Source organism: Mustelus asterias, chromosome 21 (assembly GCF_964213995.1).
Source record: "Mustelus asterias chromosome 21, sMusAst1.hap1.1, whole genome shotgun sequence".
Classification (NCBI taxonomy): domain Eukaryota; kingdom Metazoa; phylum Chordata; class Chondrichthyes; order Carcharhiniformes; family Triakidae; genus Mustelus; species Mustelus asterias.
Window position 1 is genome coordinate 42,020,188 of NC_135821.1, and position 17,487 is coordinate 42,037,674.

The following is a 17,487-nucleotide window of genomic DNA, read 5'->3' on the forward strand; positions in this document are numbered from 1 at the left end:
ATTTGACACTGAACCATGGAAGGAGACAGTGGATCTAAAGAACATCTCAAAGCAAAGAAATGCAGTGGGTTGAAGAAGTTCAGGCGTTTAGGTCCTGAAGATTTGGCCAACAATAGTAATTGCTGTTTCTCTTTCTGCACCTTGTGATGCACAAGGCAGACTTTAATTTGTTCCCATAGCAACTTTGTTACCTGGAACAGGTTGTTAGTCTGACACTAGAGGCTTATCACTTGAGGGGCACCACTCCACACCAAGCGTGGCTGATTAGCAGTCTTTCCCACTTTTATTGCATGTCAATGGAAGGGCTGGTCCTAAACTTTGGACACCATTATGAATGCACTTTCCTTGGGATGAATCTTGAACCCAGAGCTTCTGGCTCAAAGGCAGGGAAACTACCCACTTGGCCACAAGACCTCCTCACTGAAATAGTAGAGGAATGAAAATCAATGTTGTGAAAGAGGCCAGAAGCAGAGTAGCACTGAGATCTTGGACGGTTGTAGGACTGCAAAAGGTAGCAGAAATAGGAAGGGCCCATACTGTAAGGGGTGTATGAATACATCTCTGCATCAAAATACAGGATATGATGTAAAGGTTAATGTAATCATCGGGCAGATGATAGGAAGATGTGGAGATTATAGATTCCTACAGTGCAGGAGGAGGCCATTCGGCTCATCGAGTCTGCACGACCACAATCCCACCCAGGCCCTATCCCCATAATGCCATGCATTTACCCTAGCTAGTCCCCCAGACACCAAAAGGCAACTTAGCATGGCAAATGCACCTAACCCACACATCTTTGGACTGTGGGAGGAAACCGGAGCACCCGGAGAAACCCGCACAGACACGGGTAGAACTTGCAAACTCCACGCAGACAGTGACCCAAGCCAGGATCCCTGGGTCCTGGCGCTGTGAGGCAGCAGTGCTAACCACTGTGCCACCCAGATGCTGGTGTTGGACTGAGGTGGACAAGATGAAAGGTCACCTGACACCAGGATATAGTCCAGCATGTTTATCTGAAATCACAAGCTTTTGGGGTGCTGCTCCTTCATAAGGTGAAGAGCTGCGAGGTGCATAGGCACAGAATATATAGGCGGAGTGACGATAGCCCAATACTAACAGGTAGTCATGAGTGTCAAAAGATAGGTACAGACAATGTAGACTGGTTGAATAACAAGTCTTTACAAGTAATTACAAGTGCTAATAGACAAATGCAAGCAGTTAAATATAATCAGTATGAGTGAAGTGGAAAGAGTGAAAATTATAAACTCAAGGCAATTCCAGAGTGACAATAAGATTGTAAGACCATTACATTTATGAGCAGAAGTAGGTCATTCGGTCCATCAAATCTGTTCCACCATTCAATGAAATCATGACTGATCTGATATAATCCTCAACTCCACATTCCCACCTTATCCCCATAACCCTGGATTCCCTTACTGATTAAAAATAGCAAGCACGGGAGTAATAGGTAAATGGGATTTGATGCATGTTAGGATACAGGCAGCACTATTTTCTGTGAGCTCAGGTTTTCAGAGGATTTGCAGTGGGAGACTGCAAACACTGTGAACACTGAAAAAAGTTTAGAATCTGGAGACTTGGAAATGGCTTTCAGCAGCAGATTAGGTGAGTCAAGGATGGAGCTGGGTGATATCTGATTAACCCAATCTGCCTATCCCCGTTTTAATGGAGGTGGGGTAAGGAGTGTGCACCCATTTGCAGGAAGCGGGTTGATAATTTATTATAGTGAGGCTGATGGCCTTCACTGCAGCAGTCATTTTATTTTTAATTTTTGCAGTCCAAAGGAAACTCAGCTGTTAAAAGATAGGGCTGAATCGACGAGGGAAGTGCCTTTTAGCGCTGCTTGTGGGCCAGGAGGAGCAGCAATGCATTTTCAAAGCCCAACAAGCTGAATTGTAAACCCAAATTCTGTCCCTGACACTTCACCCCAGTGTAATCCCTTTGTTCCCCCTACCAAACTACCATCAGATGCTGTCCAAAGCAATCTGGGTTTCCCCAAATCACATTGGGATACCTCCGCAGTCTGAACCCCTGCCCTTGTGAACCAGACAAACCATGTGATCAGAACACTCCCTCTACCTCCCTGAACTCTCCTCTCTTCCACCCCAACGCCCACTGCAGCATCTCTCCCGCCCCCGCCCTCCTGCCCCAAGACACCCACTGCATACCACCTCACCCCCCTCAATGGAAATCAAATGGAAAACTCTCCAGTGCCCACTGGACTCGAAGGGTGGGATTTTCCAGCCACGCTCGTCCCAAGACCGGAATATCCAATCCGAGGTTAACGGACCTTTGCATGGTCCACCCCCCCGCCCTCTACAATTCCCATGGCAGGCGAGACGGGACAATTCCACCCAAAATGTTATCTCTCTTTCTCTCTCCATAGGGATTTTGCCAGACTTTCTGGGTTTATCCAGCATGTTCTGTTTTTATTTCAGATTTGCAGCACCCACAGTATTTTGCTTTTATGTTGGGATTCTGGTAGACCAGGAGTGTGAAATCCAATGTGTGCAGCTTCAGCGAGGCAAGAGATGGTCTGAATGTGATGCATTGTTTTAAGAACGAGAGAAACCCTTTGGAGAGCTAAGGTACACCTTTGGATCTGATCGTGGGACATATTTGGGAGAGGTATGCCAATCTTCAGGAGACGTAAGGGACACTTTGGGATAGATAAGGCACAACTTGGGTCAGGTAACGTATACTTTGAGAATGTTAAATGTAAACATGATTTTGCGTGAAAAGTACATAAACACATTGGGACTTTCAAAGCTGTTGAAGAACTGTCAAACTACAAAATAACTGTAAACAGCATAAGCAGCAAGATAGAGACAGAGCTAAGCAATCCCACAACCAACATATCGATCTAAGCTCTGCGGTCCTGCCACATCCAGCCATGAATGGTATGGAAAATTAAACAAGTCACTGAAAGTGGAGGGGGCTCCACAAATATCCCCATCCTCAATGATGGAGGAGTCCAGGGCAAAAGAAAATGCTGAAGCATTTGCAACAATCTTCAGCCAGAAGTGTCGAGTGAATGATCCATCTCGGCCTCTGCTGGAGGTTCCCGGCATCACAGATGTCAATCTTCAGGCAATTCAATTCACTCCATGATATCAAGAACAGGCTGATGGCACTGGATACTACAAAGGCTATGGGCCCTGACAGTATTCCAGCAATAGTACTGAAGACTTGTGCTCCAGGACTTGCTGCACCCCAAGCCAAGCTGTTCTAGTGTAGTCACAACACTGGCATTTACCCGGCAATGTGGGAACGTCCTGTACACAAGAAATAGAAATCCTGGCTTTTGCTACCAAATAAACCTGTTGGACTTTAACCTGGTGTTGTGAGACTTCTTACCACAAGAAATAGGACAGCTTAGCCAATTACCCACCCCATCAATCTACTCTCGATCATCAGTCAAGTGATGGAAGGGTCTTCAGCAGGGCTATCAAGAGGCACTTACTCAGCCATAACCTGCTCATGGATGCTCAATATGGGTTCCACCAGGGTCCTGAACTCATTACAGCCGTGGTTCAAATATGGACAAAAGAGCTGAATTCCAGAGATAAGGTGAGAGTGACTGCCCTTGACATGAAGGGAACCTTTGATTGAGTATGGAATCAAGGAGCCCTAGAAAAATAGCAGTCAAGGGGAATCAGGTGGAAAACCTTCCACTGCTTAGAGTCACACCCGGCACACAATATAAGTTGATTATGGTGATTGGAGGTTAATCATCTAAGCTCCAGAACATCACTACAGGGGTTCCTTATGGTGGTATCATACATTCAGCTATCTTGATCTGCTTCATCAATGACCTTCCTTCCATCATAAGGTCAGAAGTGGGGATGTTCACTAAATATTCAGCACCATTCACGACTCCTCAGATTGTGAATCAGTCCATATCCAAGTACAGCCAGCCAGACAATATCCAGGTTTGGACTGACAAATAGTAACATTCACACCATGGAAGTGCCAAGCAATAACTATCCTCCAACAAGAGAGAATATAACCATCACCCCTTGACAGTCAATGGCATTACCATTGCTGAATCCTCACTATCAACATCCTGAGGTTACCATTGATCAGCAACTGAATGGAACTAGCCATATAAATACTATGGCTACCAGAACAGGTCAAAAGCTAAAGAATCCTGCAGCAAGTAACCCACCTTCTGACACCCCAGAGTCTATTCACCATCTACAAGGCACAAGTCAGGAGTATGATGGAATACTCTCCACTGGCCTGGATGAGTACAGCTCCAACAATACTCAGGAAGGTTGACAACATCCAGGATAAAGCAGCCTGCTTGTTTGCTATCCCTTCCACACACAATCAACCCCTCTACCACCAACAAACAGTGCAACTGTGAGCACCATCTAGAAGACACAATGCAGGAACTCAACAAAGTTCCATGGCAGCGCCTTCCACACCCACGACCACTACCATCTAAAAGGACAACAGCAGTAGATACCTGGGAACACCACCACCCTGACTTGGAAATATAATGCTGTTGCTTCACTGTCAGTGGGTCAAAATCCTGGAAGTACCTCCTTAACAGCACTGTGGGCGTACCTACAACTTGGGGACTGCAGCAGTTCAGAATATCTCACAGCCTTCTAAAGGGCAACTAGGAATGGACAATCAATACTGGTCTAGCCAACAATGCCCCATACCCGTAAATGAAGAAAAAATCTGTCACAGCTGTCAGAGATCTGTCAAGTTGTGAAAGAATGATCAAAGCTGTCAAAAACTGTCAAAGAAATGACAAAGAATTGGCAAACTGTTAAAGTTGTCAAAAGACTTTGAAATGGTCAATGAGCTGTCAAGCCATTGAAGAACTGTCAAAGATTTGTCAATGCTGCCAAAGATCTGTCAAAACTCATTGGAACTGCCAAAAAGCAATTGGAACAGTCAATGGATTTAACTCTGCTGGACTTTAAATTTAAAAAAAGAAAATCTGGAGTTCAAAATAGATTTTTGGCATTTCATTCTGCCTGTTGACAGAACCTTGAGGGCTTTTATTTAGGATTTGTGCTGTAATTATTGATTTTACAAACTAACATTATCACAGAGAGATGCCTTTTCAGTGAACAGTTTGATTGTCAGCTCCAAGTAGTTATAGAATAGAAATGTTTATTTTCATGAGATCAGTTGAATAAATTTCTGTGTACTGAAGGTTTTAATATCAATGAGTGTTTATTTTTGTTTAAAATGGTGAAATCATCAACAGACACATACCTATATTTTATGTTAGCATGGTTCTAAGCTTTTCCCATGGTGGATGTTAGTTAATTTGGCTTGGGGGGCATTGATTGGCATCAGGTGGTGTGTATCAAGGGCACAGAGGGCATGAGTGGCCATTGGGATTGGGTTGCACATGTATTCATGTCGGGTGCGTGTGAGGGTCATTGGAGGTGGATAAAGGGGCATGGATTGGCATAGAGTGTCAGTTACCATTGGGGGTGGGTGGGTGGCAAAAGGTGGCATGGGGTAAGGGGTGTGTTTTTGTGTTAATTTTTTTTTAAACTGACTTCAGCAAAGTGCTGGAGTCCCCAACAGGCCTCCCACCCAGTCTGCCTCCACACCCAGCGGCCTCTGCACTCGATCCAGGGACTGCATGTCTGAAATCTGATTCAGCTCAAAGGTTGGCTTTGAGCAGCTCAAATCTGAGCATCCACTCCAGGAACGAAAATCTGGACCTTAGTAATTTTGTTGTCTTAAATGTTCTGAATGTCAGGGATATAAGCCGGAGTCTAGTCTTTGTATTTGTCCTCGGAGGCATAAGTCCTTTCACCAAAATCTCTTCATTTACAAGCCTGACAACAGCATACAGAGTGCTTTCAGTTAGCCGTCTACACTAGGAGTCCCAGAGGAACTGACACTCCTGGTTAAATACAAAGCAAGAGGCTCCCTGACTGGCCCATCAATGTGGCCCTTAATCAGGGAACGCTTTATTCCTCCCCAACCAAATAAACAAACTCAAATTAACTTAGGGACAAATTAAAAGGGGCAGCTCCCCAAAGGGAGGGGGAACAGCCTGAACAAAAAACAAAGTCGAAAGGAAACTTTAAACTTTAAATTATGTGATTTTCGGGGTTTATAACACACCCCAGCCCCTGTGATGCCCAGCGGGCACGGAAGGCGTCAACTGCTCCTTGAACATCGCATGCTCCCTCTCCAGGGACACCTGGCAGTTAATATAGCCGCGGTAGAGGGGCAGACAGTCAGGATGGACGATCCCATCAATCACCCGCTGCCTGGACCTGTTGATGGCTCGCCTCGTCAGGCCCAGGAACAGTTTCATGAGGAGGTCGCCATCCCGACCCACCCCTCTTCGCACCAGGTGCCCGTAGATCAGGAGTGTGGGACTGAAGTGCAAACAAAACATCAGTAAATGTTCATATTCTAACAGGCCAACCTCAATTGCCTGATTAAAGTCATTACACTGTTCAATGCTACTGTGAATCCAGGTGGCATTGTAAACCAAGGAAGTGGTGGTGCTGCTGAGGAGTGGCAGAGTTTGGTGGGCGGGGAGCAGGGGGTAACACATACAGAGCCATTGTAGTGGGAGGTTGGGGTGAGCTGGCTTGGTGAAATAAGGCAGATAGCCATTACTAGCAGTCACGGCTTGAGGTTGCCAGTACCTCCATGTTGAAGCAACCACATTGTCTCATTCACCTGATGAAAGTGAGGAGGTGTGGGATAGAGGGAAAGTTGGCCGATTGGATAGGTAACTGGCTGTCTGATCGAAGACAGAGGGTGGTGGTGGATGGAAAATTTTCGGATTGGAGGCAGGTTGCTAGTGGAGTGCCACATGGATCAGTGCTTGGTCCTCTGCTCTTTGTGATTTTTATTAATGACTTAGAGGAGGGGGCTGAAGGGTGGATCAGTAAATTTGCTGATGACACCAAGATTGGTGGAGTAGTGGATGAGGTGGAGGGCTGTTGTAGGCTGCAAAGAGACATAGATAGGATGCAAAGCTGGGCTGAAAAATGGCAAATGGAGTTTAACCCTGATAAATGCGAGGTGATTCATTTTGGTAGGACTAATTTAAATGTGGATTACAGGGTCAAAGGTAGGGTTCTGAAGACTGTGGAGGAACAGAGAGATCTTGGGGTCCATATCCACAGATCTCTAAAGGTTGCCACTCAAGTGGATAGAGCCGTGAAGAAGGCCTATAGTGTGTTAGCTTTTATTAACAGGGGGTTGGAGTTTAAGAGCCGTGGGGTTATGCTGCAACTGTACAGGACCTTGATGAGACCACATTTGGAATATTGTGTGCAGTTCTGGTCACCTCACTATAAGAAGGATGTGGAAGCGCTGGAAAGAGTGCAGAGGAGATTTACCAGGATGCTGCCTGATTTGGAGGGGAGGTCTTATGAGGAAAGGTTGAGGGAGCTAGGGCTGTTCTCTCTGGAGCGGAGGAGGCTGAGGGGAGACTTAATAGAGGTTTATAAAATGATGAAGGGGATAGATAGAGTGAACGTTCAAAGACTATTTCCTCGGGTGGATGGAGCTATTACAAGGGGGCATAACTATAGGGTTCATGGTGGGAGATATAGGAAGGATATCAGAGGTAGGTTCTTTACGCAGAGTGTGGTTGGGATGTGGAATGGACTGCCTGCAGTCATAGTGGAGTCAGACACTTTAGGAACATTTAAGGGGTTATTGGATAGGCACATGGAGCACACCAGGCTGATAGGGAGTGGGATAGCTTGATCTTGGTTTCAGATAAAGCTCGGCACAACATCGTGGGCTGAAGGGCCTGTTCTGTGCTGTACTGTTCTAATGTTCTATGTTCTACCTCCTGGGGATACCCCGGAGAGTGAGGAAGTTGCTGAAGTTAAGAAAATGTTTGGCACCATCAGCAAAACTGTTGTGAAAGGGTTATGTGTCCAATGTTGTTTTAATAGTGAAAATCCATCCACCAACTCAACGAGGGAAAAATGAGAGAGTTTCAACTTCGCAAGCTGACTCGAGCTCATGTTCCCTTGACAATTCTCTCACCCACCATGTTGCTAAACCCACCCAAAGCTTTAAGAGATGGTTCTTTGCTGAAGAGCTTAATTCAAAGCTCGTTATAAAAAGAATCGGCGTTCAATTAACCCCTTGAGAATGCATTAAATTATTCAAAGATCCATCGATAAGGCAATGCACCAACTGGACGACTATCCCTCACCTTGTTAGCTAGATTAGTGTTAGAATTGTGCTGGTGTCAAAACCCTACAAAGGTTGTTAACCTATTTATTATTCCCTCTCTTCCTTTCACTGTGTTACATTTTTGCTAAAACAAAGATTAATCATGACTGTTGGTAGTAGAATTGGGTTTTATTGAATCAGTAGAATTGATGTTTTTCTCTGTGATCTCTGCCATGCTCACCATGATGAGGATATTCAATAGACTTTGCTCTGAAGGTGTCCTTATCTTATTTGATGAATTCTGTTAACCGCTGAATCACATTGTAATAGAAAATTTGATACTGAAAATAAATAGGGCACCAGACAACACTTCTGAAAAAAAAAGATTTCACTACCGCATTTTCAACCTCTAAATTTCATTGTTTTACTGTCTGCAAGCTTATCTCATGTTAAATACAGTAAATATTTTCCTCAATTTCCCATAAACCTACATTTCAATCCTGGCAGTAGCTTTAATAATTTGTGCCATGTTTCTTAGAAGTTTTATTTCATGACAATACATTTTATTTAGAATTTTTGCCTGAAGTTCAAATTTCTTTTTAAGATCATGAGGGGATGAATTTTCCCGCTCTGCCTGTGACGGGAATTGTAGCGAGTGAAGGATGGACCATGGGAAGGTCCGTTGACCTCGGGTGGGATTTTCCAGTTTTGAGGTGAGCACGGCTTGAAAATCCCTGTCCACAGTTTCCATTTATTTAGTACCGCAGTATCAGAGCATTCCGCATAAGATTCGCGGAATCAACGCAAAGGATTGAAGAATTTTAAATGAAGTCAGTTGCGCCCCACTCCATTTACAGTTGTGTTTTCAGCAGTATTTTCCACTGATGTAGGTTCAATTCATCCCAATCAGGCCCCATCTGCAAAACTGACCATGCCCCAGGTCTATTCAAGATTCCACCGATTGTCTCCTCAAGTTGCTCTCATTTCCCTGGGTGCTCAGGCACTGGTCGACATGCTTTGATTTTTTATTTATATGCCGAATATATAATATTTGAAGTGGCTCGCGTACATCTAATAAATTATTAAATGATTTAGAATGGATTTTCGAATTCATTTTCAGTTAATTTAAATCAGGCTGTTTTCAGTGAGGGACTGGTACGATTATAAACAATGCTTAGTTTTAGTCATGAACGCATTTTCAACTATTAATACAACTGAACCAAGTTATCACCTTTAACACATCAAAGTGCGTTTCATATATAAATGAATCAAGGCGAGGTAATGTTCTAATGGTATTATCGCTGGACTATTAATCCAGAATCACAGCAATTGTTCTGGGGACCCAGGTTTGAATCCCACCACGGCAGATGGTGAAATTCGAATTCAATGAAAAGAAAATCTGGAATTAAAAATCTACTGATGACTATGAAACCATTGTCGATTGTCAGAAAACCCATCTGGTTCACTTATGTCCTTTAGGGAAGGAATTCTGCCATCATTATCTCATCTGGCCTACATGTGACTCCAGAGTCACAGCAATGTGATTGATTCTTAACTGCCTTCCTAGGGCAACTAGGGATGGGCAATAAATGCTGGCCAGCCAGCAACACCCATGTCCCACAAATGAATAAAAAAAATCAGATTTTTTAACAGATAAAATAATCAATTATCTTTGAACATGATGCCCAACTATGCCAGTTCATTTGTGATTCTGCAAATTAATTTTGGCAGAAACTTGAACCATCAGTTTAAAGTTAAAGTCTATTTATTAGTGTCAAAAGTAGGCTTACATTAACACTGCAATGAAGTTACTGTGAAAATACCCTAGTCACCACACTCCGCCACCTGTTCAGGTACACCGAGGGAGAATTTAGCATGGTCAATGCACCTAACCGGCACGTCTTTCAGACTGTGGGAGGAAACCCATGCAGACACAGGGAGAATGTGCAGACTCCTCATAGACAGTGACCCAAGACGGGAATCGAACTTGGGTCTCTGGTGCTGTGAGGCAGCAGTGCTAACCACTGTGCTTAATCGAACAACTTTGAACACAATTAGGAAATTACAACCATACAGAAACTCTACCTATTGTCTTGCAAGTATGCAAATACACCAATTGTATATGAAGGTTGCCACACAATATTAACTGCGCAGAGGAAGCAAGATGTTTAGGGACTGATTGTTGATGGTGTGGCGTGGTCTGACCATAGCTTGGTGGCTGACTGTCAGCATAAATGATGTGGAGATACACAACCCTGCCTTAGCAACCTCTGCAAGACGTGCCGGATCATCGACACGGATGCCATCATCTCATGTGAGAACACTATCTACCAGGTACACAGTACCTACTCTTGCAACTTGGCCAACGTTGTCTAACTGATACGCTGCAGGAAAGGATGTCCCGAGGCATGGTACATTGGGGAAACCATGCAGACGCTACGACAACGGATGAATGAACACCGCTTGACAATCAACAGGCAAGACTGTTCTCTTCCTGTGGGGGAGCACTTCAGCAGTCACGGGCATTCAGCCTCTGATCTTCAGGTAAGCGTTCTCCAAGGTGGCCTTCATGACACACGACAGCACAGAGTCACTGAGCAGAAACTGATAGCCAAGTTCCGCACACATGAGGACGGCCTAAACCGGGATGTTGGATTTATGTCACATTATCAGTAACCCCCACAGCTTGCCTCCTGAACTTGCAGGCTGTCCTGTCTGGAGACAATACACATCTCTTTAACCTGTGCTTAATGCTGCCTCCACCCACATTGTCTGTATCTTTAAGACCTGGCTGGCTGTAGGGATTCACATTCTAATCAGTATTCTGTAACTTGGTTTTGTGTCTCTGTGCACTGTTTGAGAGCACATTTCCACTCCATCTGACGAAGGAGCAGCGCTCCGAAAGCTTATGGTATTTGCTACCAAATAAACCTGTTGGACTTTAACCTGGTGTTGTTAAAACTCTTACTGTGTCAGCATAAATGGCAGAGAGTTAAGGATTGGTCATAGAGATACCTTCTTTATTATCTTTGACTCAGAAGATTTGAGGTTAAGTCCTAATCCAGTGGCAGGATCTACCAGTCCCACAGAACTCAATGAGCTTTTGGCTGGCTCGTCATGGTGAGACCAGAAAATCTTGGCCCGGGACTTGAACACAAAAACACAGGCTGTGTTTTGCACCTTTCATGACCTCAGGATGCCCTGAAGCACTTCACAACCAGTGGAGAATTTCTGAATTGCAGTCACAGTGGAAGTGAAATAAACATGGCGGCCAAAATGCACACAGGAATTGCACTCCAATCAATAGCAACATAATAATGTTCAGGTTATCTGCTTTATTGACGTTGATTGAAGGATTATTGTTGGCCTGGACGCAAGGGAGAATACCCTGCTCTTCCTCAAAATAACAGTCCAAATTTCCAGTCTCTGGACTGAGATAAAAATCAGAATCTTCTGAAAGTTCAGAAGGACTAACCTTGGGAATTACCCAGGAAGTTTAAACTCCCAACTGGCAATTTTCCTGCTCTCTGGGGACCCTCCATGAATCTCTGACTCTGAATTACTATCGGAGGTTTGGAACAGTTCCGATGTACTTACCTGAATAGTTACCCAGGAAATGTTAAACAGATCAAAACCTAGTCTGTCTAACACCTGGGTCACTCTAGAACTGACCACCCAATCATTCATACTGATGCCCCAACTATCCCCTGACTCCTTAACTACCCAACTACATGCCTGACCATCCGACTATCTCACCATCCAACTACACCCAAAATGACCAAGTAGACCACTTGATTGATTGTGCCTTGGAGTCAACCAACACCCTGATTACCTGACTAACCATCTGACTCGAGCCATGCCAACTATCCCCCAACCTGACCACCCCATAACTTGACCCAACCTAACCCACTAACCTCCCCCCAGCCACCTGACTACCCACCTACCCAATTTCCCCCTGATCGCGTAACTATCCCCCACACCCAACTATCACCTCACCCATCTACCATGTGATACACCCTTCCTCACATAAAAAGAAGAAAAGACAAAGAACAAAGAAAAGTACAGCACAGGATTAGGCCCTTTGACCCTCAAAGCCCAATCATGATGCCCTAATTAACCTAATGAAAACCTTCTGCCCTTACTTGGTCCATATCCCTCTAGTCCCTCCCTATTCACGTACCCATGTACTTACCATATCACCCACTAGCCAACCTACACATGTACCACCTCACTCTCCTGCCACCTTTCCCAATCTATCCACCTACATCACCTGCCCTTACCACTTACCTCACTCAGCCTACCATCCTACCCACATACCCGTCCACTCATCCATCCATTCACTAACATTCAAACTGGGACTTCAAACTCACTAGTGCCATTAAAGGGGGATGGGGGGGGGGGGCGGGTGCGGAGTGCTGTATTGTCTTTCCTTTGACTCTTCTCTGCACTTCTGGGAAATCATACAAATCATAGAAATCATAGAAACCCTACAGTGCAGAAGGAGGCCATTCGGCCCATCGAGTCTGCACCGACCACAATCCCACCCAGGCCCTACCCCCACATATTTACCCACTAATCCCTCTAACCTACACATCCCAGGACTCTAAGGGGCAATTTTTAACCTGGCCAATCAACCTAACCCGCACATCTTTGGACTGTGGGAGGAAACCGGAGCACCCGGAGGAAACCCACGCAGACACGAGGAGAATGTGCAAACTCCACACAGACAGTGACCCGAGCTGGGAATCAAACCCGGGACCCTGGAGCTGTGAAGCAGCAGTGCTAACCACTGTGCTACCGTGCCGCCCTTGGAAGCCAAGCTTGGAAGGTCTGGGAAGAAATACAGAGCAGTGTCAAGTCATGGGAATGTTCAAAGGGAGCAGCAATCGGACGATGATTGCCACCCCTCGGAAGACCTCGGCCAATGCGATAGGATGTTTCTGCTGATCTGTGAGGGCAGATGGGGACCGAGTTTAACATCTCATCTAAAAGAGTAACTTCACTGCAGTGTTAATGTAAGTCTACTTGTGACACTAATAAATAAACTTTAAACTTTTCAATCTGGGCTAGTGCAGCACTCTTCAATGCTGCATTGAGGAGATCCTAGATTCCTGTGCTCAACTGGGATTTAAACCCACAACCTTCTGATTGTGAGGCACAGCCACAGCTGAGGAGAGTAAAGCTCTCAGTGTTATTTGAAAAAAAAGGCAGCAACAGATTAACTGGAGAGTAGTTTAAAAAGGAGAGAAAAGAATAAGCCACACATTTACAGATCAGTCGGCCTAACTGGTAGCGACTGAGCTTCGAGAGGTTGTAACACAGCATTAGGTTAATACTTACTCTGAAAGAAAGGCATAAATTCAGACAGTCATCATAAATTTGTGAAAGGCAAGTTGTATCTGACAAATCCAGTACAACGTCTGACAAAAATGGAAGATTATACTGATAAAGGATTTTCTGTCCAAGGGTTTCAAGGAGGCATTTGCTAAAGTACTGCGTAGAAGGCTTGTTGATAAAATTAAGGGACATTATATTAAAGAGAGTGCTTTGGCATAGAGAAGTTGATTTCAAGGAAATGCAGAAGTGGCAAATACATATTTTTTTTTAAAGTAGAGGAATGTAAACAAGGTTGTCCCCCTGGGGCGAGTGTTGCAACCATTGCTCTCCTCAGTATCCACAAGTGATTAATTGGACCCATGCAAAAAACGCACAATATCAAAATCTGCCGGAGGCAGAGGAATCAGGAGTGTTGTAAACTGTGAAGTGGATTGCAAACATCTTCACAGGCAGATTAATAGATTGGCCAGAATGATGTTAGCTGAAATTTAATCTATAGAAATAGGAAGTGATGGACCTTGTGAAGAATAACAAGAGACAGCATATACGCCATTTAACAAATATGGGAGCGAAGCGAGCCATCGGGGTGGCACTTAGAATATTGCACCAGGTTTGGGCACTCTGCTTGAAGGAAAATGTCAAGGCCACGGAGTCGGTTCAAAAGTAATTTAACAAGGGACGAAAGACTCTAGTTATATAGACGAGGGAACTGCAGCTCTTTTCATTACAGTGAGGAAGGCTAAGAGGGCATTTTTATCGAGGTGCTCAAAATGATGAATGTTTTTGATAAATAAATCAGGAAACAAATATTTCTTCTGCTCGGTGAATTAGTAACTAGGTGCTGCAAGATTAATATCATATTTTAAAGAAGAAAGAGAGATCAGGAAACACCAGTTTATGAAGAGACTGGAATGTCCAAACAGGACCAGCTAGAGAGAGAGAAGCAATAATATTTTTAAAGGAAAACTAATAAATATGGCCAGTTACATTCAAATTTGAAATGATAAAGCCAACAATAATAGGCTTACATAGCAAAACATCTCCCATGTTTGCAAGATGAGTCAAAAACCACCCAAACCTTACTTAGTACCCTGTTCTTGATATGCAGACATTGGGGAGTGGAGGGAGATGGATTGTTGATTGACATTTGCTAAATTCAATGTTGACTTTCACTGGCCCAAACTAATTTCCTCAACATTGTTTTGTAATATTTTATTTTTATCCAAATTACAATAAGGGTACAATAATGGGCACCATGCCAAGAGGAGCTTCCTGTAAGGAGAAAGGACAGGGCTTTAGAGGTGGAGTGAATAAGTAAAGGATATGAGGCAAGGACAGGCAACCAGAATTATGTGCTTATTTTCAGAGTCAGCGCAGTGATAATCAGCTAAATGATCTCTCTCTGCACTGGTCAAAACTCTGTGGTCCTTCTAACAAGTATGTGCTGGGTCCCATCAGCATTTACAATGGGTTGAATTTCCATCCATTATGACAGATAGCACTGGTTAAGAGTGGGGTATCCATTCCCTGCAGTAATCTAACATGGATTTGCTTAATCAATCCTTCACTCCACCTCTAAAGCCCTGTCCTTTCTCCTTACAGGAAGCTCCTCTTGGCATGGTGCCCATTATTGTACCCTTATTGTAATTTGGATAAAAATAAAATATTACAAAACAATGTTGAGGAAATTAGTTGGGCCAGTGAAAGTCAACATTGAATTTAGCAAATGTCAATCAACAATCCATCTCCCTCCACTCCCCGATGTCTGCATATCAAGAACAGGGTACTAAGTAAGGTTTGACATAGGAGCGGAAGTAAGGCCATTCGGTTTTTGACTCATCTTGCAAACATGGGAGATGTTTTGCTATGTAAGCCTATTATTGTTGGCTTTATCATTTCAAATTTGAATGTAACTGGCCATGTTAGATTATGATCTAATTCCATATTTTCAAACATAACAGTTAAAAAGCTTAAACATAGCAGAGGATCTGGATCTTGAAATTTGGGGTTTTGATATCCACAACTTAATTTCAGTCTATAGTTTGGATCTCCGCACCAAGATACAAGGAATTCTGTTTCAGACCAACTACTTTTCAGAAGAAAAGAGGAAACTTGTAGCAAAGTCACCTACCAGGATTGTTGTCACAATCAGTGAGCGATTTGTCAATGAATCTGTTATGTTAGATCCTCTTCCCCTGGAAATCTCAGTGATATTTAAGCCATTGATTGTGTCCCAGGTTCCAATCTATGTGACAAAAGATCACAATAGACTTAATATCACAAAACACAGACACATAACGGAAAATTCACAGAATGTAATATTCAGAATTGTACAACATCAAAAAGTACATTTTCTACAGCTATCTCAGAAGATGAATACCTGACATGCAAATTTGTTCATTCATGTGATAATCAAAACTCCATAATATTTGGAATAATGTGCCTTTAAGGAATTGCAGCAAAACATCACCAGAAAGAAAGTGTGTCATGCAATCCAGTTTTAATTTCAGTTGTGCTTTTAAGCAGAGCACACAACATGTAGTTCTGCATTCCTGCTGTCTTCAAACTCTATGTCCATATATATCTGTTGGCACGTGCCTAGATTTAAGAAATAAATTTACAACTATATTCTGCACTCTATCCTTTCCTTCTCTCCTTTGTAACCTATGAACAGTATGTTTTGTTTGTATAACGCAAGAAACAACACTTTTCACTGTATCCCAATACATATGACAATAATAAATCAAATCAAACATGTTAATCTGATCCCTTATGAGTGAATGGTGCTTTATATCATTATAAAAACCACTACGTGTGCGCAGCACTGGTTCCTTCTAATTGACGTGCAACTCATCCTGGCAGCAAGATTCAATACAAGTACAGCATGGTGAACAGTCTTAGATCATGCTACATGGCATGCGTTGACCTTCAAAGTTCTGGTCAGACAACAGCAAAACTGCAGCTCATTAAACGTTAACACCACATTATGGGGACTGCACAGAAAGACTGATGACAGTGTCAGCATTGAGCTGAACTAAAAACCTGGTAAGCCGACAGATCGCTTATGGTGAGATTGCTGTGCATAGTCCGTCCGTTTGGGGAGGGGGCCATGCATCGAGATGACCAGCATCGGATTAACTCAATCAGGAAAGGCGAGCAACCAGGGTGTGGTCTTATTCGATAGCAAGCAGAGGAGAGTCAACCAAACAAAAACAATAAAGAAGAAATCATAAAAGCCAGAGATGGATTACAACCTCAGCTGATGTTAATAATGGACAAATCATATCCCAGACTGAAACTTGGCTTGATAGATACTAACTTATTTTTAAGAAACCGCAGAGTAAAGTTACCGAACAAATTCACAGGTGTCTGCTGATAAACCTTTAACACAGAGAATAAAATATGTATTATATGTGGCGGCACGGTGGTTAGCACTGCTGCCCCACAGTGCCAGGGACCCAGGTCCAATTCCCAGGTTGGGTGACTGTATGCGTGGGTTTCCTCCCACAGTCCGAAAGACGTGTTGGTTAGGTGCATTGGCCATGCTAAATTCTCCCTCAGTGTACCCAAACAGGCACCGGAGTGTGGCGACTAGGGGATTTTCATAGTAACTTCATTAACGTAAGTCTACTTGTGACACGAATAAATAAATTTAAACTTAAAACAAGAATGCTTACACCAAACAGAAAGATTGGCAAGATCTTAATACAAACACAAGAAGATGATTCAATTTCCCAATACTCCTTTACCCGGCAATATCTTTACAGATGCATATGCCTGATATTCTTCAGCCATTTAATCACTTACACATGAATGTAGAACAGACAGGAAGGCTCACAAGAGAAACAGTCTATTGGCTCGTATGTACAATAACAATGAAGTTGTGTCAAGCAATGTGAGGCATGTCAAAAGCATGTGCCAAGCCAGTACAAAGAACCATCCACATGAAGTCCCCACCCATCCATAGAATCATAGAAATCCTACTGTGCAGAA

General features: G+C 43.5%; 1 protein-coding gene across 1 annotated transcript in view; it reads right to left on the minus strand.

Annotated features, from left to right (window-relative positions):
* LOC144508894 (glutamate receptor ionotropic, kainate 3-like) overlaps window positions 1–17,487 on the minus strand; it is a 536,983-nt gene that overhangs the window by 237,034 nt on the left and 282,462 nt on the right. Inside the window, exon 9 of the mRNA XM_078237108.1 lies at window positions 15,626–15,739. Within this exon, the coding sequence (XP_078093234.1) occupies window positions 15,626–15,739 (114 nt within the window). The remainder of the gene's footprint in view (window positions 1–15,625; window positions 15,740–17,487) is intronic.